This window comes from Ostrinia nubilalis, chromosome 6 (genome assembly GCF_963855985.1).
Source record: "Ostrinia nubilalis chromosome 6, ilOstNubi1.1, whole genome shotgun sequence".
Taxonomy (NCBI): domain Eukaryota; kingdom Metazoa; phylum Arthropoda; class Insecta; order Lepidoptera; family Crambidae; genus Ostrinia; species Ostrinia nubilalis.
The window spans coordinates 6,715,101-6,738,740 of NC_087093.1; the positions used below are offsets into that span (position 1 = coordinate 6,715,101).

At 38.1% G+C, this 23,640-nt stretch overlaps 1 protein-coding gene across 1 annotated transcript in view; it reads left to right on the forward strand.

Moving 5' to 3' along the window:
- The first annotated feature begins 961 nt into the window (after nucleotides 1-961).
- Nucleotides 962-23,640, forward strand: part of LOC135072479 (hemicentin-2) — a 91,020-nt gene continuing 68,341 nt past the window's right edge. Inside the window, exon 1 of the mRNA XM_063966404.1 lies at nucleotides 962-1,601. Within this exon, the coding sequence (XP_063822474.1) occupies nucleotides 1,550-1,601 (52 nt within the window). The 5' untranslated portion in view covers nucleotides 962-1,549. The remainder of the gene's footprint in view (nucleotides 1,602-23,640) is intronic.

Consider the following 23,640-nt stretch of genomic DNA (forward strand, 5'->3'; position numbering starts at 1 on the left):
AGTATTTATGTGGTACGAGTTACAAAATGAGATCAAGTAATGATATAACGAAGGATGATAGATGATACCCCTTCCCACCTCTTGAGTCTCAGTAAAGTTGTGGTGCTTTACTGAGACCTCCTATGGACAACTTGAGAGAACCCGAAGAATCACGATGCACTGTTTTGCTTCACTTGCCCACACACACTCATGCACGTTCACGAACACTCAATGGTTAATAATCCACCATTATTACACATTAATAGTCGCCTAAACACGAATTTGAGGAAATAAAACAAAACCGCTAACATGACGCTTCAGATTCCCGCCAAGAAGCCCTAATAAGACCTTTTTCCAGATGATAAGGGCCTAGGGTTGCCAGGTTTTTTATGTGGTTGCCGCGCCAGGCGAAAGTCGAGCTACAGAATAATATCAAGCGCACGCATCAGGATGTTGGGCAACCGATGATGATAGAATTCACTCGTAAGCTATGACACTAATTTCACCCCCCCGTGACATGTCGGGCTTTTAGGGTAAAATGTCCGGTCAAGTGAAGCACAGAGTCCGGCTTTTGTGTTTTAGGACCTGGCAACCCTATAAGGGCCCCCCTTAATCCTTAAATGCCCAGGGCCCCTAGTAGGTTAAAGACGGCCCTGTATATGATGTTGATTAGTGTTTTACTAAATTTAAAAAAATAAGAGCGAAAACTTCTAGCATTACTTATAGTTGTAAAGAATCCAATCATGGCGAGTTTACAAAATATGAATGAGTGACTATAATTTGATTAGGGTAAATGTATTGTATAGGGTCCAGTCATGGAAACTAAATTTCAAACAAATTATTTTGAAACAGTCACTTTTATACAAAAAAATCAAATAATGTAAGGATCCCAACTGTCATTTTACTTGATTTTCATGACATACTTATTCGTTACTTATTTCGACGGTTTTACCTGATTGGCACGTATCCCAATCTAAAGCTTTCATGTTACGAACTGTAGGCACCGCTTCCCAACTACTCCTAATAGCTCTATTCATCGTTATCCACGGTCAACACTCCAAACAAGACACTGAACTAAACCTGCATAGAATTTTAAATTACAACAGTGCCGCCATCTACTGCCAAACGCGTGATATGCTCAGGTAATGGCGTCTCGGGCGTTCGTTCGTTGCGTTGTTGCTACTTCCATAAACCGGATCGGCCCGATGGAAACTTTGTGCTGTCTCTTTCACTCTCAGCAGTTTACCGCCAGCCTTGAGCCGACCGTTGCTCGAACGTGACGTGTCTGTTGCTCATTTTGCCGGATCTCGCGCCAAAGTTTACCCTGAGGATTGAAAAATGTGATAGTGCTTGAAGTGAACTTAGTTTGTAAGAGTTTGTGTATATTGTTTCACCTGACTCGGATACAAGTGACATACAGAAGTGCACATATTTACTGGATTTAGTAAGAATGCAAGACAGTTATGTTAAAGTTTTGTAAAAAAAGTAGTGAAAGATGGGCGCGTAAGAATCGTTGAAAAGTGTTCAAATATTCCTTACAAAGTTGTATGTATAAGTGCCAACTGCTACCATGGGGACTAACCGGCTGCTTTCACCGTTTACTTTGCTGCTGATTTGTACAGGTAAGCGGCTGCCTACTTTACTTTCTGACTCAACGGCGACGACGCTTCTCACGGCCGCGTGTCGTTCTGCGAGCCTGTGTGTTTCTAAGAATGTAAATGTATGCATGCATGTACGTACGTGTTTGCTTTCATTAAACTTAAGTACTAGCCAGTAGAGACACTAGTGTAGGATACTAAATTAAATTTTGCATGCTCGGTTGGAAACCATTACGAAGTTTAAGCAAACTTTTGTGACAAAGGCTTCGTTTGAATTCAATCGTGATCAGTACGTTTAGATTTTGCAATCAAATAGAAAATTGTTAAATGTAGACAAAGTAGATCCTAAAAGTATTCACAGGTGATTCACGAAATTCAACTTTATTTTGCAAGTTCAGCTTTACTTCAACCGATGAAAAATTTGAACAATGAATCAGAATTATTGCCAAAAGCTGTTTACAATGGAAGAATAAATGAGACGAACTGTTGTGCCCACATCAGCCGCAAATTTAAATACAAGTGGTTTGTTGTTTGTGTTGTGACAATTACTTTTATTGACAGAACTCCAATCATGGTCAGTGTTTTGTTGTTTCTGCTAATAAAGATTATGTATGGTTCATATTATTCATTAAATGTGCAAAATTGTATCCCGAGTTTGAACTGGTGATCCTTGAATTTAAACTTAAGTTGTTACAATCATGGCTGCACGCCGTTAGAGAACTGCAAACTTGTAACCCGCAGAGCTGTAGAATGTTAATGGCCATGGTGACTGGTGCGTCTGGTGACTGGCGCTCAGCGACGAATAAGGTTTAGTCAACAATCGGAATAACAAAGTAAAAAAGTCTGCACAAAGCGGGTAAGTAATAAAAGAAACAAAAAGATCTCTCTACATAAAACAAACAAAGAAAATCGCTTAGAGGGTCTTATCTAAAACTCTTGGAATTTTCGATACAACTTTTTACAAAACTTTTTTGAGGCTTATAATACATATAATAAAATTTAAGTTATCGCCTTGCACTTAAAAAGTACACAAAAGTAAAGTTAAATAGGTAATTATTTTAATTATTGTCAAAAAAAGAAAAAAAACCTAGAAGATACTAACTATGACTTTTGCATTAGGTTTGCAGCAACCGGAAGAAAATATTAATCTTAGGTCTGGCGCTCCAGACTAGGTTGTCTCAGAGAGTCCTTGAGTTATTAATACTTCTAATAAGTTTAAAAATTGAGGGAGGTTATTACTTAAGCAATTATTATGTTTGCTTTAGTAATAATAACTTCAAACATTCTGGTACCTAACTCAAAGCGGGATGCTTTACAACTGTTTGTGATGTTTTACCTTTTTAATTTGTCAATTCTATAAAATATTGTGATAAAAGGCAAAGGAAGGTATAAGATATTATATGAACTCCGTTAATATTGTCCTTTTCGATGTATTTATAAAGCCATGCATTTTAAAATAACGTCTGGTTTCAAATTGCAATTTGAGATAGCAGCACTAGAAATATCGCGATTTGGCAGCACGTACAGCTTCAATTTTTCTACATTATTATTCCAAACGACATCTTAAACCAGATACACGTGGTGACCTTTTTCACAAACGAGTGATTTTTAAAATTCGACTGTTGTTTTGTTTGTTTTGGGCACGCATATCTCGTAAATTCGTCCATCGGTTAATTGGTGTTTGTTTTGCTTTGTACGCGCAGAAATGTCAATCTGGTCTGGTGTCAGGAAGAGACAAGATGGTAAGGACATTAATTATGTAGAATCGCAAATGTACTGACTGAAAGGAAAGTCTTTAGTCTTCATCTCGTTGCGTGCTGCGCGTGGCAGATAACGCCTTCCTCTTTGTTCCTATCCACCGTCAGTCCCCGGAAATCTCACATAAGTAATCTACCTAAAACATGACAGAAAACATTTCGCGCTAAGCGGTTAGCCTTTGTAAACCGACGACTGAAGCCTTTGTAGTTAACCAGTGGCAATTTTTTATTCCATTTTACACCACCACATAAATGTATTCACAATTTTTGGGGTAGCTGCGCCCAAAAGGTAGGTATTAATTATATGATGGGTATGTATCCAGCGCGATGTTGATGGGGTAGTATTTATTTATAATTATATCAAATTATATTTATCTGAGAACTACCTACGAATCATCACTCACCTACCACCTTCTCATTTACCAGGTTACATCGCGGGTTAACGCTCGTTTACGTGAATATGTTTGCGATTTCTGAGCCTTGTTATATACAATACATCATCACTATTGCAGACCCTGTCGACAAAAAGAAGCATGTAATCATGAAAATCTGACGTTACCTACCGTTGTGAAAACTAATAACAATGTTAATGTCTGATTACTTTCATCATATTACTTTACTCATGTTGTCTTTGCACACTTTCGTAAGACGAAACCTGCTTGTAGTCGTTTGTACATTTAAAAAAATACTTTTTTTTAAATTTAATCTTTAAATAACTAATATTTTCAATGTATCGCTGTTGGTCACTTTAAATAAATAAATCTATTTTTTTTAATACATTATGTAAGCGCGAGTCTAATTGGGTACTATTCCCGTTTTACGTGATTAATTCTAGCGTATGAAATTTCAAAATCCTAATTGTTACTGCATAGTCTATCCAATTACAGCACGCCGCGAACTACCGCAAAGTGGTGTTATAATGCAGGTGGTGAAATTCAGATTTTTTCAAAATTACTTTAATTGCATCTGCGTTTTAAAAATTAACAAGGAAACTGGGTTTTTAAACTAAAGTGTAACTCGGTAACCGTTTAATTATGGTGCAAATAAAAAAAAAAAATCCAAATTATGAACAATGTATGTACGCGCCATAAATTGATTTGGAAAGTCACTATATTATGTACCTGTTTGCGCAAAGTCTATGATTGGGTCGTTTACCCTAAATATTAAATTTGCTTTTGTGTCGGTAAGCTTGCAGCTGAAAGGTATTGAAGTTTTAAAATTAATTATTGTGTAGCTTGACTTGCCGTCCGTTACGTCAATTTTTTTGATAAGGGCAACATAGTGTAAGGTAGGAATAATGTATCAAAGGTTCATTCTAATACATAAGAAATGACTTAACTTCCAAAATTCCGAGGCCTTTTTAAGCATACCCTTTATAACTTAGGCACTTTCCCTGTATATTTATTCGTAATGGATTAGCATCGACATAAATCTCGCAGGCTTAAGAAACACCATTTTAAATAATCTACGGGAAAGTTCGCGTGTTTTGCCACAATAGAGATAGCGGACGAATTTCAACATTGTTAAGGAAAAATTAACGTTGCCTAGCTACTGTTAATTAATTCATAATTTGAATTTGGTTGTTTTTCACGAAATTAGGTGGTATCTTACTTAGTTAAGTAGAACAGTGCCCTACACTTTGACCGACTTTTATAATTTTAAAAAGTTTTCACCAGCCTTATTAAAAACCGTTTAAAGTATTTTTTAAGTTTTACCCCTGCAATGCGATGGTAAATACGAGTTACTTTTCAACCGACTTCAAAAAAGGAGGAGGTTCTCAATTCGACCCGTATGTTTTTTTTTTTTTTTTTTTTTTTTTTTTTTTTTTCTATGTTTGTTACGCGATAACTCCGCCAATTATGAACCGATTTGAACAAATCTTTTTTCGGCGTATAGGTAATACCTCAAGGGTGGTCCCATTTAAATTTAATAATAAAAAAAACAACCCCCAAGGGTGGAAAATTGGGGATGAACTTTTTTATACGCAATATCTCCGCCGATTATGAACCAATTTTTTTTGGTCTCAGTGTACTGCCTACCTTCAGTGGTAACATCAAGGTAATAATTAGTTAACTAAAAAGCAAGAAATAAGTAAAATTTTATAAAAAAAAATAAAACCGACTCCAAAAAACCTACACTAAAACGTAGAAAAATAATTACTAATTACCTACTTATTTATTAGGACGAATTATTAATATTTATGTAGGTTTACCATGATTGATACTTTTGGAGTCGGTGCAGGCAAACTTTACATGTTTCATAATCTTGGCACCGACTCCAGAAGTATCAATCATGGTATACCTACATAAATATTAATAATTCGTCCTAATAAATAAGTAGGTAATTAGTAATTATTTTTCTACGTTTTAGTGTAGGTTTTTTGGAGTCGGTTTTTTTACACAGGTCATGCATAATCTAACATTTGGAGTGAGCTTATACCAAAAGCCAACAGATAGGAGCGTAGAATTAAAAAAATATAGAGACAGAGAAAATGTAATTCGTATTTTAGGCAACGCCAGTGATGCTCTGTTGAGAGAGTGAAATCATGTTTTCGAAAACCGGTTTCGGTGCAGGTGTGCGCCGACCGGTGTGCGGCGAGTGGATTCTATCTTTAAAAATTGCCGTTGACTGATCCACTGTTTGGAGCAATTTAACCTACTAACTTCAATCGAAAATAAGCATCCGATTACATATTTCAGTATTTTGAATATGTACGATTGCACCTAACCATCCGTGAAATTTTGTGGTTATTCGCTTGCAATATAATATGTAATTTTAATATTAGGTACTCACAACATTACCTGCAAACAAGTTATTTCACAAAAGTGTTCTTTCTAAATTCTCAATTATTACATTTTTACACGGATTTTGAATAATCTTTTAAATATTGATATTTTACGCGTCAGTTTTGAAGATACTTAGTATACTTAGTCGATGGCATTTAATATTATACATTTAATAAATTTATTATAAAACCGCATCTATAAGAACTGCATAAGATTGAAAGTTGTTTAGTTTGATGTGCCGTCGTCTGTAGACAACAAGACCCTGTACACTCGGTTCCATCACGGTTTCACCTTCGGCTTGGGATACGTACGATCCTTTTTTTTTTTTTTTTTTTTTTTTTTTTTTACATGAGGAAATGCTTTGCGCATACCCCGGGCCGCGGGGGCAGCCAGGGGTTATGTGGGACTCTCCCCGCCAGCAGGACGGGGACTACCCACTAAAACCTCATGGGGTCCTCTGCTAGCGCGATATGAGGTGCACATAGGGCTTACCAAGGGCTTAACACCACGTGTGCACCTCGCGCATCTGCCGCAACCGGCTCCCTCCAAAGCGCGCGGAACACCCGCGCGCGCTCTGGGACTCACTTCGTTGAGGGCCTCCTCCCCCCGGAGGGTACCCCCTGTGAGCTTGCTGCCTGTGAGGCCTGCTCCTTGGTCAGGCGGTCGGCGACTGCGAGGGAGAACTCCTCGCAGGACGCAACTACCACCTTCTTCGCTTTGGAGAGCTGTTTCGGCACGGGACACTTTCTGGTCCCTGCCACGTGGTCAGCAGCTCTCCCCTCGGCTGCGCACAAGGCGCATTTAAGCGCCGCAGCCGAGCAGCCTCTCTGTCTATGGCCGGGTTCGCCGCAGCGGAAGCACAGCGGACTGCGATCCACCGCGGCCGCGCAGTTGTGCGCCATATGGCCCTCGCCCCAACACGCGAGGCACCGCAGGGCCCTCGGTTTGAGCAAGGTGACCTGCACCGAGGACCAGCCGATTAGCAGCCGGCGGGTATCGGCCAACTGCTTAGCGGCCTTCTGTGGCATCCGCACGATCACGCTGCGCGTGTGTCTTTCCGATATTTTGCCCACGACAATAGCGTCCGCTGGGCATCTCCCCTTCTCAGCCAATATGGCTGCGATGTCCTCCGCCTTCACCGAGTCATCTAGACCCGTGAGGCGAAGGTCTTCCACCTTCGTGGGCCGCGTGATGAAAATCACATTTGGCCGGAATTGCGGTACCGCTTTTAGTGCAGCAGCCAGGCGGTCCGCCTTCTCGTCTGCTTCTGGCCCTAATACAACCAGGAGCTTTGTGTCCGTCCGAGACTTCTTCATCCGGACACCATCCGGGATGCCTAGCGCGGCCAAGTCGATCGTCTCCTTGGCCTTGCGCATGACCTTTTCATATGTCATCTCATACCGGATGGCATCCGGGTCCAGCTTAAGGGCCACCACTGCGGTTGTGGAGATCCTCACTTTGCGCGGGTTTCCCTTAGCGCGGCTTGGCCCAGGCTTCGCTTTTGGTGCAGACTTAGCGCCTTCTGGCGCCTTGCCCTGCCTTCCTTTCTTTAGCTTGCCACGCTTAACTACCTCAGTCCACTCTGTATCCATAGACGCGGGAGGAGGTGGTAGCGGGCGGGGTTCTGCTGGTGTTTGTGGGGGTGCGGTTTTCTTACCCCTCTTTCTCTTCCCCTTGACTGGCGCGGGAGCATCCGCTGCCTTGGGGGCGGCAGCCGTTGCCTTCCGAGCGGTGGCTGCCGCCCGAGGGGCGGTAGCTGCCGCCTTTGGGGCAATATTCGGAGCCTTTTTAGGTGCCGGTTTCGTCGGGGCCTTCGACCTTGTGTTGGCCGAAGGTGTCGCATGAGGCAGCGGAGGGAACTCGGTCTCCATTGCTGTTTCTCCGTTGGTATCCCGATCCGTTGCCAACGGAGGACGGAGTCGCTGTTCCGGGAGGAGGCGTCCCTCTAGCGCGTCGAAACGTGCGTTGAGCATGACGCCTACTTTTTCGAACACGCTTCGCTCGACGTCCTCCAATGTCTGGCGAGCCTTTCTCTTGGGGGGTGGTGGCGGCGGAGCGGGAGCGGGAGCGGCTGCAACTTGCGCACCGCTCATCGCCTCCTTGAGCCGAGTGATTTCGGCCCTGAGCTCGGCCACCTCCTGTTTTAGTTGGGCGTTGGCGACACCCAACCTGTGTACCTCCTCGTCCTTCTGGCGCGATGACATGGCCTTCAAGACGGTCTCGATGGTGACTGCGGCTTCGTTGAGGGCACCTCTAACGGTACTCTTTAAGTTGCCGCACGATCCGGTCAGCTTGATGACTGCCTCGGCACTGTCACGGATGGTCCGCTCCATCTCCTCGGCAGTCATGTCAGTCGTCATTAACTCCGCACGGGCACGCGCCAATTTCATGCGGCGTGTGTAGGAGACCGCCATCTCTTCCGGGTCCGGTGAGGCGGCCAGTCTGCCCGCCCCAGAGGTGGTAGGTCTGCCGCAGCTTCGCGGCTTCTTCAAATGCGGCCCTCGAGCGCCACGCCCCCGTCGCCCACTGGCAAGTTTAGGGGTGTCCTCCTCACTATCGGCCAAGTCCCCAGGGAGGGAGCGCTTCACTCCCGCCCGCGAGAGCGAGCTATCCACGCTCTCCGCTAGGGACATGTCGTCCTCCTCTTCGTCCGAGTAAACGCCGGACAGAACAGATATTCTGTCCGATGCGACGTCGTCAGTCCATGACTCATAACCCTGAGTGTCACGTCCAGCTTGGCCACCTACTCGGGCGACGTCGTCTACCCGCTCGGTGACCGTGTCGCCTACTCGCGCGGGAGTCGCGCTCTGACTGGATGTCGGAGCGGTCTCGACCGCACGCTCGGCGACCTTCTCACTTTTATCAGCCTGCTTCTTCGACGGTGCAGGGCCTCCGAACATAGCCCGGAGCCTGGTCCCATCAAAGGAAGGTCTCATCTTCTCCACTCTTACCACTATCTCCTTCTCCTTCCCACCTGCGGAAAGCACAGAACGCGTTGCGGCTCCCCCAGATACGTGAGCCGAGACCGCCGAGGCGGTGAGGGATTCTCCGGCATTGCCGGTACCCTCCTGGGGTATACATTCATTTTTCTTTGCGTCCATGCTTGTTTTACTGCTTACGGGCGCAGCTGCCCCACCTCCACGACGGAGTAGCATACTAGATACCCTCTAGCCATTCATCCCCTCGGCCCCCGCCAGACCTTAGGATTAGGGGTTTTAAAGACTTTTCCTTGTCTTGACCCCGACTTCCGTAGCCGGGGCCCCCGGCCCCCCTCCGTTGGGGGGTTACGGGTTGCCCGACAGGCCCGTCGAGTTGACGCGACCTGCCGCGCCGGTGAGGAGTCAGCCGCCCGCGTGACAGAACACGCGGACGTTGCCCGGGATGCACCACGGGGAGGTCCCTCACCATCGCACCCCGATACGTACGATCCTGCCTCTACTGGAATAATCAACTTAGCACATTTTTTATCATGAGGTTATCTGCGTTGTTAAACCATCTATTATTTTCCCAGAATTTCGGAAAAGCGTCTGATTTCAGGGCGAACTCGAAACCAGGTGTTCGGTCTAGACCGAAGATTAGATCTGTCTAACACGGCAAACAATTGCGATAAATCCTCTCTGTCCATGTCCTTCACTCATACCGGCGTTTAAAGGCGAGCGCGAAAGACAAATGGTGGGTCACGTATTAAAGGATTGCAATAAAAAGGATGAACCCTCAAAATGTGCGACCTGCTTGCACTTCAAAAAGCCCAACAATCACAAGACAGGTGACGCTGAGTGCCCTGCTAAGAAACTAGCAGAACAAAGATATATTAACACCATAGATTACGAAGGCGCATAAGAGCGTCCCCTGCGAGTTTATGTTTGTCTTGATGTGTCAGTTTTATCATTAGCTAATTTACTACCTAGATTGTATAAATTAACTTTTACCATTAGTACCTACTAGTAGATAACTCCATAATTAATCATAGAGCTGTCCCACTAACCTTTTATCAAATCTACCTTAACAAACAGAATTTCATTTAAGTATATCTAGAGTAAACATAAATAACTTGTATGATTTTTGCAACATTGAGCGTGACCCAGTTTATTATTTTTGTTTACGCAGACACTGTATGTTGGATGTTTTTAATAAAGTATGTAGAACAAGCAATATTATGTAGCACATTGTATTGATTTTAAATCTTAAATGTAACTTGTGTAGATTTTAATTTTTAATTATATATTATTATGTATAAATATTAGATTATATATTTTGCTAGAAATAGTTCTATTAATAAAGTAATGTAAGCCTTTTTTTGCCTGAGATACAGGAATTATAATTCTTAGTTCAGGCACGTATGTACTTTTACCTATTATAGTTTAATAATAGCCTATTGTTAAAAACTGTCAATAAGTTATTCAATAAAGAATTTATTTATTTATTTATTTATTATTTATTTAAATATACCCGAATTACTCTAAAACTGTTTGCTTTAGTAGGCCGCCTGGTTTTGTCACCTTACTTTATTCCATTACCTACGTAAATAATAAATTAACAAAACGTTTTCGTTTATTTTCCACTAAATGAATTGGTCTTTTATCTGTTAGACATCGCTAGTGAAAATTAATAGCACCTCGTGTTCTATAGAATAACTTTACAGACAAAATTCTGGTGGTTAAATAAAATTCATCAAATTCCAAATCGGATACCTTGCGCACTTGTTTGTTATGAATATTTTGTTGTCGGTATGAGCAAGCTAAATAAAATTGTCAACAGCTGCTACTTTTTTGTTTCTTTCATTCATTAAGAGAAAAATACCACTGGTTTCATGGTCGCTAGGGCCTACTCGTACTTGCCAGGTTTTATTTTTCTTTATTGACACAGGTGTGTGGACACAACTGGGCCAAACTGGGAGGGCTGGATTGTAACGAATTTTGAATATATCAATATTTATTTATATCCTGCCTTAATTTCTATTTTAGCAGATATAAATATATCTAATACTGTCAGGGCAAAGGTGATAATAAATCATGGGTCGGAATGTGTGTCCTAGCGCCATTAGCAGGCGTAGGTAGGTACTCATAATGCTTTATTAATTGCCCTATTGGAATGTTTCGATTGTATTGTATGATTGCTTTAGCTGTAAGTTATTTAATTTATTTCGTCCTTCGGGAATTAAAAATAATTTGTTTTTCGGGATAGAAAATATAGCCCCTGAAATCTATGACAATTGTTTAACTTTTTGACTTTCCATTTTAATAACATAATTTATTTACATTTTAAGTGATGATGATTGACATTTTTAGCTCCAGCATTTTCGAAATCAAGTGCGCTCAGTTTACATGAATTTTGTATTTATATCTGAGTAGACTATTAGTCCCATGTGCCCTTTTAGCATCATTTCATAATACATAGCGCATAACCATTACCGCTCCACTTTGTCAATTACGGGGGTGTGCTACAAAGTACAAAACAGCAACAGCCAGCGATAAGGCTAATAATCCTGTCAAGCAAAGTGGTCATTAGTTCATTACCCCGACGATGGCGAATATGATTGCGGTAAGGAATAAAATTATTGTTGACCCCCAGCTGCGTACAATTTGCCCCAACGGTCGGTCGTGGTTGAGTTCACAGCGACTCGTTTTCTTTTATTACCGAGGAGCAGGGCTTCCGCCTGCATGGGAGCAGGGCTTGGGTGGGACCGATTGTCTTGTAGTTGTACCTATTCACATATTACGTGTATTAAGTTCCTACTTTAGTCATCAAGTCAAATATCCCTCAATTAAAATAACATCACTGGGAATTTTCTCGACTAACGAAGTAGAATAACGCACCAATTTGCCTGTAAATATTTTAAATAGCAATTTCAGAATTTTTTTCAGTCACTGTTCAGGCTTATGTGCAATTGACGTCGACATGTTGCCCATCATATCGTGAAAAACATTTAAAATGATTTAGCCGTTATTATAGCTTTTAATCTATATACATTTTATTAACTTTATAAATCTTTCATTATCCAAGGCATACAAAAGGTATTTGATATAAGACGTATAGGCTGGATTATCAGTAAGTGTGTTTACTTGGTACAGGCCTACAGTCGACAGCACTTCAGTCAAGGTATATTTTTTTGTTGCAAAATCGTTCCTATTGCTACTACATAAGATGGCTTGCCTTGATCTGTTTTTTGTATGCTTAGGTATTCGCAAATAACATATTTTATTGTTAGTTTTATCATATTTGCAACAGGAAGGTTGGCACGTGATCAGTTTAATAGAATATTTTTTGTACCTATCTATGTATGTTGTAACTACTTAAAACGTAGTAAGAGAACATTTTTAACATCTATTTTTCTCAATCAATCTTGTACGTACGTGGTGTTGTTGATATTGAAATTGTGTTTTATATCCGTATTGTTAACTGACTGACTTTGTTCACCAATCAGTGTCATTCTTGTTAATGAAATCTCTAAATTGAATATATCGACGACTATTCAAGTCCGCCTTTAGCAGAAGGCTGATGTTAATTAAACTTATTGCGTACTGATTTATGGAGCTTTTTGGTTTTAATTTTCTAAAAGGGACTTTGGGACCAGTAGTGGTAAAAAAACAATTTGATCCAAGATCTCTCATAAGAACTGCCGACGCCGTCCAGGTCGATGGAATTTCATCCATCCTTCCTGCCTGGTCACGCGAGAGGGGAAACACGCCCAGAGGGCCAATATTAAGAATAGACGGTTTGATTCTGAAACGTAATTTCGTCTTTTTCATCTCCCCACGCACAAAGAGTCGCCTTTTCAGTGCGTTCACTGGTCACTTACGCTGAAAGTTGAAGTGAAGCTTTTGCCTTGCTATATGTAGTTTTTTATGTTAATCATTTTTGGTGATTATTTGAATTGTGTCCAAAATTAAAAGACAGTCCCGCTTTAAATTCAAGTTATTCAGAGGACCCTCCTTACATTGCGTCAAATTGTTTTCAAATAGATACTTAGTAAGTTATGTAGATATCTACACTTAAACTTACTTAAACGACTTTGGTTATAGTTTTCGTTAAAATTGAGTAAGGGCCTATATCCCTAATAATTTCCAAAGTTTGTTCAATAACTTCTGAGATAGGGGGAGTGGAGAGGATATCATGATATAATATATTATGTAATCGGTATTATTAATTACATAATTACATAATATATTTGAAAACATTGGATTGCAATAGAAGTTTTTATGTGTTTAACAGGCCCTACATTGACTCCCTCCTTAATATAGATGTTTTCTACATAGAATTATTCCGTGACGATCAGACAGGTTTGATACACGTGATTTTGATTATGTCCCTAAGCGTTCTGTGTTTTAATCACATATATCGCCGGAATATCAGAAATAACTAATATGAGTTTCACATACTTCCGAATTACGCTGATAAATGTTTGACAACAATCCCGAACTGCTCGATTCTCCGAAACGTGTGTGGGAATAGTTTGTGAATTATAAATTATCAGCTACAAATTACTATTTTCTAAATCCCTATAAAGCTTATGTAATAACAGATAGTCATTAGGTAATAGGTGCCCATAGACGATTCCTAAACCCTAATCAATCGGTCATAATCTCTTGTGTTAAAATCTAATTTTAAGACATAGATATAGGTATTAAGTTACGTCTGGATGTATGGTTGTACAACATCTTAGTGCTGTAGGTAAGTGCTGTAGGATACGTAAACATCATATTTAAACGAGTGTACCTACTAATTAATGTAACCATGCCCCAAATGTTTTAATTAAGGGCACAAAGAAGGAGCCTTATTTATTTTCTGGTTTCGTCGAATTGAAATTAGGAAACTTAAACAATGGATTCCGTTGATTGAAAGTATTAATGTTTTGGAAGTTTAATAACTCCATAATTAAATTTGAATACATCAAGAGAGGTTGGGCATCTATAAGCCTCGGGCTAGCGATGTAAATCTCCCGCTCGTTTATCAAAGCGTCGGTAACCTACTTGCAGCCATTTGTACAGACGACAACACATCAGGCTATACGTGTTTGTTGCAAACTCAACCCTATTACATACGACTAACTACTACTGCTGCTCCTGTGTTTATTTTCATGTGCTGGCGTTTGTACGCGCGTGACGCTGTCATACATACAACTCCTACCAAAAGCTGCTTCTTTCTAAGCCACCGTTCGCGTCCTACTTATAGCGGCTACTACTTACATTGGAATGCAATAATTTGAACGTACTCGTAAGTATGTTTATTGTATCTTTCCGATAGCTACGCAGACGACGTGACGGCTCGGACAACAAATACCCGGAAATAAGGAATTTAAGGATTGTTACGGGTATATTAACAAAAGGGATTCAATTTGACCCTCATACAATATTTCCATCGGATGTATAGTTCCAGCTTTAAATACCTACTATCTGAGTATTTGATTAATAAATATCTGTAGAGATCCTGTCGAGGAATTAGTGTACCATGTAATATTTCCGTAGCAAGCGGATAAAAGCTCTAATACTATAAGTTACGGTTAAACTAAGGTAATAAAACATTTGCCTTAGGGCTTTTACACTAGTCCGCAGTCTGGGTTTTTGTTCCTAAGCCAAATTAAGGCTCAAAGGCCTAATTACAGGCGTTACTTTTCCCTGTGTCCAGTGATTCGACGAATAAACACATTAGTTTATTGTGCTTTTTGTAGGCGCGGGCAGAATAGTCAACCTTTGAGGGAATCGGGTGTAATCATTAACCTTTATGGTTCCCACTGCGGACCTGCGACCTATGCTAGCGTGTAAACAGTACGTATTACGGTTGGGTGCAATGATGTACCTAGCCGTAAGCAGAGAATACACCATAATACTCTGTAAGTCAGCGCAACAACGTTGAAAATGCTACACGAATATTTTTTACATTTTAAAATCTTCCTGATTTTCAAATGAATGTGTGCTTTTAGGAAGGAAGCAAGTTCCAACCTTATCCTGGAGTTCTGAAATGGCTGGTTTTACTATTATCGTTACCGTTACGTCCTAAGCGCTTCTGCTAGCTAATGTTGAAGGTAAACCGTACTTAAATAGTTAAGTATTTTAAGTTACCAAGTCAAACAGATTCGACACGATATTAATGCAGGTAAGCAGATATCAATTAATACCACTCGATTCACATGACAAGTGTTGATACCTTTGTCTATATTAATTTCCTGTTACGCTCTTTGATCACCAAGTAATTGACATCGAGTATGGATTATGATACGTTAACATATTAATTAATAAATTAAGTAGCGCATTCAAACCAATTATCAATTAGAGAACTTTTTCCCTGAAGTAAATTGTACTTAGGTACTGTTTTCATAAAAGCTAGCTGATCAAACCGTAGCAACCAAAGTAATATACGTCCTTACAGAGTAGTTAATAACGTATTAAATAATATAATTAGCACTAAGTCTTACGATTAACAATAATTACTAAAATTTGAAATACGATTCAAAATTAACATAATTCAAAGCAATTTGAAGACACGCTTACTTAATTCGTAATTTATTTCATTGTAAAATCGGGAGAAGATTAATGTTCAGCAGCTTTTACCCACCCACTGCTAGGCATAATAAAGTCTTTTCCCCTCGAGGGCGTCATTGGTATTTTATCTTGATAGTTCTGGGCTTCTAGATAATGTGATATTCGTGACAGATTTTTCGTGATCACTCGTTACGTTTTCCTAACGTGACAGGTTATTCCACCTTTTCCCTTGAGTCTCAACTGTAGAGAGACTAAATACAATAGAAAATCTATTGCTTGGCGCTGACCGGTGACCCCACGGCCTTCAATGACTTTAAAGTTCCCCATGGGGAATATTTTATCTTGTTTCCACTTTTCTCAATTTTCCAAGAACTTTCACGATTTCCCATTTAGATTAAAAATAAAATACAAACAACGGATTAAGTCATCTTTATTTTTTATTTAGTTAATGAATCAATAGGGAAAAGTTGAAACAACATCAACAAGTAAATTATGCTACCTTATCGACACGAACTCGACAATAATGATGGCACATACTACATCGTTTACAAAAATTGTTCTCCTCTACAAATTTTCTTGAGCCTTGAACGATCAGAAAAAGTATTTTTAAAGCTTTTAGTGAAGTTTAGCGTTAGTTTTTTAACAAAGGCTTGAGTTCAGTTAAGGATGTACTCCGCCTTGACAGCTGGTGGGAGGAGATACGAGCTACGTCAGTCAAGTGCAGTCTTAAATCCGCTTGCCCAATTACACGCAGTAGAGCATGATATTTTGTACTTTTAGTTAGAACAAACACGTTTCCAATTAAATTGCTAAATTGAAATTGTGTTCATTGTTTGCCATAATTTAAGAGCAGCTATCTGGCATTATTTTTCAGATTTTTTAAACCTCTCCCAATTTCATGTAACGAATTTAAGGAGCAGACTTACAACGGGATCCCCTCTGAATTTGCGTTGAGGTGTTTTCAATATTTTATTTTCACCGAGTAAATACATTAATCATGGGCTTGTCTAACGGACTTAATTTCGTTTTAAATGTTTACTCGGTATAAGATATTGTTTGTTTATTTATATTTATTAAGAGGAACTACGAACGTACGGAGGTTTCCTTGTTAGTCTTAAATTCGCTAAATAATGTACTAACGAAATAATTGAGCACAACACAGTTATTTTGATCTTCCTTCGCAGCGTTAGAAAAGGTACTTAAATGCTTACTGACCCAGAATTTTGTTGCCTGAATTTCGAAGTAATATGAGAATGAAATGTATTTCACATTGTACTCATTACATGTGTTGTAATAACGTTTCATCTGTTAGTTCACGAGTGGTCACGATGTTGGAAGCTGAGGTATTATTTTTGACATTTTGCTTTCATAACTGTGCCTTTTCGAGTAGCATAGTTCTCGCGTTTTAGTGTAAAGTTGTGTCTATGTTAACAGGTGACTTTCAAAAGGTAATAAAACTGGAGACAACAGTGTCTTAATGAAGCAATATTTAAGCATCTCGAGGCTCTCGTAGACTCAGACAATGTGCCACTGTGTGGTGTTCACGCATCGGCGCGAGCGACATCTGGGACGCATGTGTCCGTGTGACAGCCAGATCCTTTTGTGAGTTATAATTGTGTAAACAAACACTTCAGACCTTGCAAAATACACCCATATATGCATTAAATTGCAATTTATGAATAAATAAATAAATAAGTAGCAATTTTAATTTAGCGTGAAAGAATTTACCCAGAAAATAATCTCAAACAGAAGCTTATTTATTCATCTGGCGTAAAATTTTGCAATGTACCTCTGACCGAAGTTAAATCACACTCAAAAGTAACAGACTTTAATGAAAGTTTGAACTCATTTACATCTTGTTGATGATACCTACTTTCATTTAAGTACATTTATTTACGTACTTGAACGTAAAACGGCGAGGCTGTGCGGCGATGTGTGTGGGTTGTTTAAAAAGTTTGTGACTTTTAGCAACTCAAAAGTTTATTTTCTTTTTATTAATTTAACTTAAGCTGCCCAAAAAAAAATCTCGTTTTGTGTTGATTCTTTTAATTTCTGACAAATTACTGCACAATACCACTGGATGAAGGTGGTGATTTTAATAAGGTGCTAAGTAGTAGTAGTAGTAAAGTTAGTTCCTCTAGTTACCAACTAGAAAGGATAGGCTTTATTTAGTGATTCATTTATTTGCGATTGAGATCGCTCCAAAGATAGAATGTCAAGTGATACGCCAATTCGATTGGATCACTCGGACTTATAACACATTAACGTCCGTCTCGATCCACGGAGGTCGATGGCTGATGGCCCGGGAGACGTCCCTGGCTGACAACACAAATCTTAGTCCGCTTCCCATTGGCAACTTGTCGTACCATATTCATGTTACTTACGCTACGTGTAAGGGACAGTTTTTCGTTTACCTGTATTTTTTCTGGCTATACCTGCGTATTGTGTTTGCTGTCCCTCGCATATTGCCAGGAATGGCGTACCTGCACGTATATTGTATGTGGTGGGTGCTATTGAAAAGATAATACTGATATTTTATAAATGAAATTCGAAACATTTCGAACACTATTAAATGGCGTGGGTTCCCAAGCTAATATTGTATTTTGAATCTGTTAACCTTTATACGAAAAAACATTAATTCTATTACTACCTACCTAGTCTATTTACGCTCTTATACTGTTGACTTATTGAAGTAAAGACAATTTATAGGATCATAATTTCCTGAAAATTGGATTTTACTCAATTATATTGAGTTATTGGTTTAGTACGGAGGCTTCCGCTAAGTAAACGCGAGGAATTTCGCGTCTGAAATTAACTTGCCCTATAGCGGCTATTCGTCAGTCACAATCAACTGAGTCAGCTCTTTAGAGTATTTTCGCGTTCTTAATGAATGGAAATGTGAGTTCAGTGAGAATGGCTAGTTTCATTAATGAGACGATTTTGGAAAATACGGGCGTTGATAAGTAGTTTCTAAAACCAGCATATCGCAGGTTACGGTTCTTTAAAAGTATGTCTAATTGTCTACCTACGTCAATAACGGTAGCGAGAAAACAAGTAAGAACAACTGTAATTACGAGTATTTAAGTTACCTATCATTGTTGTCTATTTTTTATTCCATCATACAAGTCTACTCGTACATTGTATGGCAACTTAGGATATTACGACTGAAATCCGAACACTGAATGAAGCTTAAATGAAAAAGAAAGCTCGGAAAAAATCAACTATGGTTAAAAAAATGAAAATCCGAACAAATTAATTACATGACCGGACAGGACATCCGGGCATGTCCAGATAAATCACACTGGCGATCGCGGGCGACGGACCCAGCAGTTATAGATTTGCCATTATCCTTCGGTTTGTTATTCACAGTGCTTTTATATGGAGCCTTGAAAGTTGCAGCACTGAGTTTTGTACATAGACGTAGGTACGAATATAAATATTACAATTTCTGAGAATATGTAAGTAGAACAGACGACAAAGACGAACAGATGGTTCTGAAAAAGCAATTCTATAAACTGTGTTTAAACAGTGGACTTTAAAAATTAATAGGTATAATATGCGATGAACACATTTTTATTAAGGCATTTTCATCTACTTAAATAAGTAAGAAGTGAAATCAGCGTTAACGGAATGTGACAAATCATTTGTAAGCGCTTGTAAGAAGCTAACAGGTGTATAAGGTATATTCGAAAATTTATGAATTCTTTATGAGTTTGGAGAATATAAACTCAACGTAACATTTATGCCTGAAATCTAGAACAGTAACATTTAATTTAATCATGCCAACTTGTATTTCCGAAGTTTTACACCGAAGTATTTTTTGAAAAGGTAAAGGTAAAGTACTACAACGAATTTCGTTACAAAAACTAGTAAACATAGTGGTGTGTTATTATTAGGTATCGTGCTTGTAAAATTATGATTCAATTGCATGATACACGATAACTCATTTTGTAACAGTTCCAAGTCATGAAATAATAATTACGAATCGATTATACGGCACTGCTTTATTGAGTTATGCTCGTGTGAGCCTCCTATTCTTACACTGTGATGCGACACTAGGCGGATTATGAAACGAGACTCAACTACTCAAGTATGGAATTCTTCAAAATATTCTTAAGTGCATTAAGAATATTTTGAAGTCTGGGTTTGGCCTAAATATTTAGTAAAATCTAAAAAATCACAGGTTCTAAGCCTGTGATTTTTTAGATTTAGTGATTGGATTACAAAAACACAAGGAATTTCCATTTTTTTATGTAAGCATACTCGTAAAAATAAAGTAATTATTTTCTATGATTCTAAGGTTTCATTTCTACATTCTCACATTCACCGTTGACGAGAGATTATACGAATACGTTTGGTACAATATTTCCTTTTGTTATTAAATAATAATAATGAACAAATATTCAAAGTTTATGTGTTTTTGCGGTTTCATTAGCGCCGTAAATCTAATAAAGTAAGAAGCGTTCAAACGAGAAAAAAAGCTAACCGAGATGTTGAAACATAAAAGTAATTAATAAAGAAACAAGGAAAATTCAGGAAAATTAAGTATTATAATTTCTCCGTCGCTAAATTATGACGATTTCCATGAATTAGTTGATTTCATTGTGATTGTTTCTTTTATTGTGTTTTAATAATTTTTTCATTATCTTTTTAATGTACAGCATATAAAAAAGTTTTGTAGCAAAAACGATCTTATTGCCACTACATAAGGTGGCTTCCACAGTGTTTAGGTGTATGTGCCGTTGTCTGTGCTCATCGTCCACGTTTGACGGACTAACAGACAATTCATAGCCCAAACCAATGTGCCTGTAATGTAGATTTGATGTTTGCAGGAAATACACCTTGAAAACCCTAGAGGTGTTAGGGGTGAAATAGGGTGGCAAAGTATGAAAGCTACGGACTTTAAAAGGTTTTGGAGGGTTGAAATATTTCTTTACAAAAATATTAATTTTTTATCCCTAGTTTCTTAAACAAGGAATACTTTTAAGCAATCATGAAAGAAAAACGGATGTTTCCGAACCTACATATTAAGGTAACGAACATGGGAGTTAGTTTTTCTCTCCTTTTTACATAATATTTCAATAGTAACTTAGGTACCTACCTACAAGCTGTTCAAAGTGTAAAATTCAAAGAAGGAAAATGTTATCCTTTTTGTGAGCTTTTCAAGATTTATCGCGGTGCTGATCGCAGTTAATTAATTTTGAAATTTAAACATGGCTTTTAGGAACTCCCGACTGGTTAATAATACATACATTTTCATTAGGTTAGCTCGACTCAGACCCTTAGAAAAATTAATGAGTATAGGCTATAATATACTTTCTAAATTGTTTTTACCTACATTCCTCATGTTTAAAAAGTATGAATAAAAGATTGGTACTTTGCCTTTCATCTAAAATATTTTATTTATGTATTTCTTTTATAATAAGAGACAGGGAAAATTATTGTCTTATCTAGATTCATCCGAGATCAGTCAGATGGTTGTTATATTTTATTAATAATACCGAGTAAAGCGGCAAAAGTTTCCTGTGCTTTGCAAGCTGCAAGCTTCTGCATCGAACCATTGAAGCAACTTGTCAGAAATAGAATATTAATTGTTACATGCAACTTACTTAACTAAATTCAGGAGGCACTTAGGCTGAGTTGCACCACCTAACTTTAACGTTATCCGTTTTTTGTATGGAGTTTGACAGATTTTTGACTTTTGTTATAGTTAAAGTAAGATGGTGCAACCCAGCCTTAAAGTCTGTAACTCTAATAATTAGTGTTGAATAACCAAGCAATATAAATAAAGGATTTACACTCCAAACAAATAACGTTACCGTAAACCTGTCTTTGAATTTGAAATTCAATTTGACATACAAAATATTTACAAGTCAATGAAAATGTACAAATACCCAAGATACCTTTTACCCGAACAATTTGAAATATTGTAATAATATCGTCTTTGAATTTGAAGCGGTGGCGTCGGTATCATCCCCGCCCCCCGCTCCCGCCGTGAAACTCTGAAAAGTTAACCATACGAAATTGAACTATTGACGAAGCACTCCATGTTAATGAAACTCATCACAGAAAGGAGCTTCTAATAAACTATGTATAGGTAATGCTTTATTAAAAGTTAAAATTCAACAGGTCGACTTGTTGCACACTAGTTTCTGACGCTGCTATCTTTTTATTACTTTGAAAAGGATGATATTGTGCTTACTCAAAACTATCACTAGCACACCTAAAATAAAATTAGTAATAGAGATCGAATTAAGAAGTACTGAGCCACGAATAACTGTACATACAGTGTGAGTCACGTTAAAGTGTACATATGAAAATAGATGAAACTAGACCTATTTTTATCGACAAAAAAGAGGTCAAAAATTTTTTGAGATTTTTTTAAATTTTTTATAGAATTTTTTTTCTTCCAATTACTTATTGTAAAGAAAACTTAATAACTTTTAAACTAAGCGGTATATCCTGATAAAATAAAAACAATAATAATGCTAAATAACAGGCGATACTAAAAAAATACATAAAATACACAAAAAATGCCAACAAATAATAAAAAATGATACTTTTTGAAAAAAATATGCTTTAAAATTCGTGTTTTTTTGGTTATTTTATAAATTTCTCCAAAAAATGCCCCTATAACAGGTGGTTTTTATTACTTTTTATTATTCTCTATTGTATTATCTTTGTAAAACCAAAAATCGCATGTCTCTATCCCTATCACAACATTTGCTATGAACGTTTGAACAAAGGCCTGCCACAACATTATTCTCCGCTACAGGTAGAGACAATTTTAATTTTAACTAAAATGCTTATTTTACTTCGAAATCTTTTGTTTTTATTTGAAATCTAACTTGTCTTTATCAAAATTACAAATCTAGAGCCATTTTCAGTTTCGTTGATAACGAAGCTTTGAATGGCGCGCCCGGAGAGGCTTAGTTCAAACGATCATTGCAAACGTTGTGATAGGGATAGAGACATGCGATTTTTGGTTTTACGAAGGTAATACGATAGAGAATAATACAAAGTAATAAAAACCACCGGTTATAGGGGCATTTTTTGGAGAAATTTATTAAATAACCAAAAAAACACGAATTTTAAAGAAGATTTTTTTCAAAAAGTATAATTTTTTATTATTTGTTGGCATTTTTTGTGTATTTTATGTATTTTTTTAGTATCGCCTGTTATTTAGCATTATTATTGTTTTTATTTTATCAGGATATACCGCTTAGTTTAAAAGTTATTACGTTTTCTTTACAATAAGTAATTGGAAGAAAAAAAAATTCTATAAAAAATTTAAAAAAAATCTAAAAAAAATTTTGACCTCTTTTTTGTCGATAAAAATAGGTCTAGTTTCATCTATTTTCATATGTACACTTTAACGTGACTCACACTGTATATCTTCCCTATTTTAGTTAGGTACACAAAGTTTGTTTCTTCTTAAAGCAAAGTTATTTTTGAAGTAATCAGTTACAACATTTTCTCAGTGCCCTCATTAATCTATCTGCTATTTTAAAGGTAGTGAACAATATCGAAATCGGGTCCAGTGTCTATAAATAAATATGATACAATATAAAACTGTAGTGAAAACTAACACCTTTATAGGTCACACAAGACCTAATTATTAAAAAATCTGAAGTGCCCAGAAACTCTGGATTTATAGAGACTGGATTCTAGGACGTTACAGCGTCTCAGTGTCGCAAGGTAGATTGCTTAGAGTTTAATTAAATCTTACCCGATCTCTAGCTCCTTTCAAACAAGGTAGTTCTTTGAAACATTCCTCCGATTCTTAGCCTGAGATACAAAATAATTAGCTAAGTTCCGCGTAACGCCAGCAGCCTAGCTTAAGCGGAAAAGTTTAGTAATAAGCGAAGTAATTGAAGTAAAGAGTTTAAAATGTTTGACCTATACATATGTATGATGGATGATGGTTTGGACAAGTCAAAATGCGGTTAGAAGTATTCATCAAAGAGATAAGCTTTTCTTTTGAAGATTCATGCTCTTCTGTAAATAGCAAGTAGGTACTGAACAAGATTAAAATAAAGGA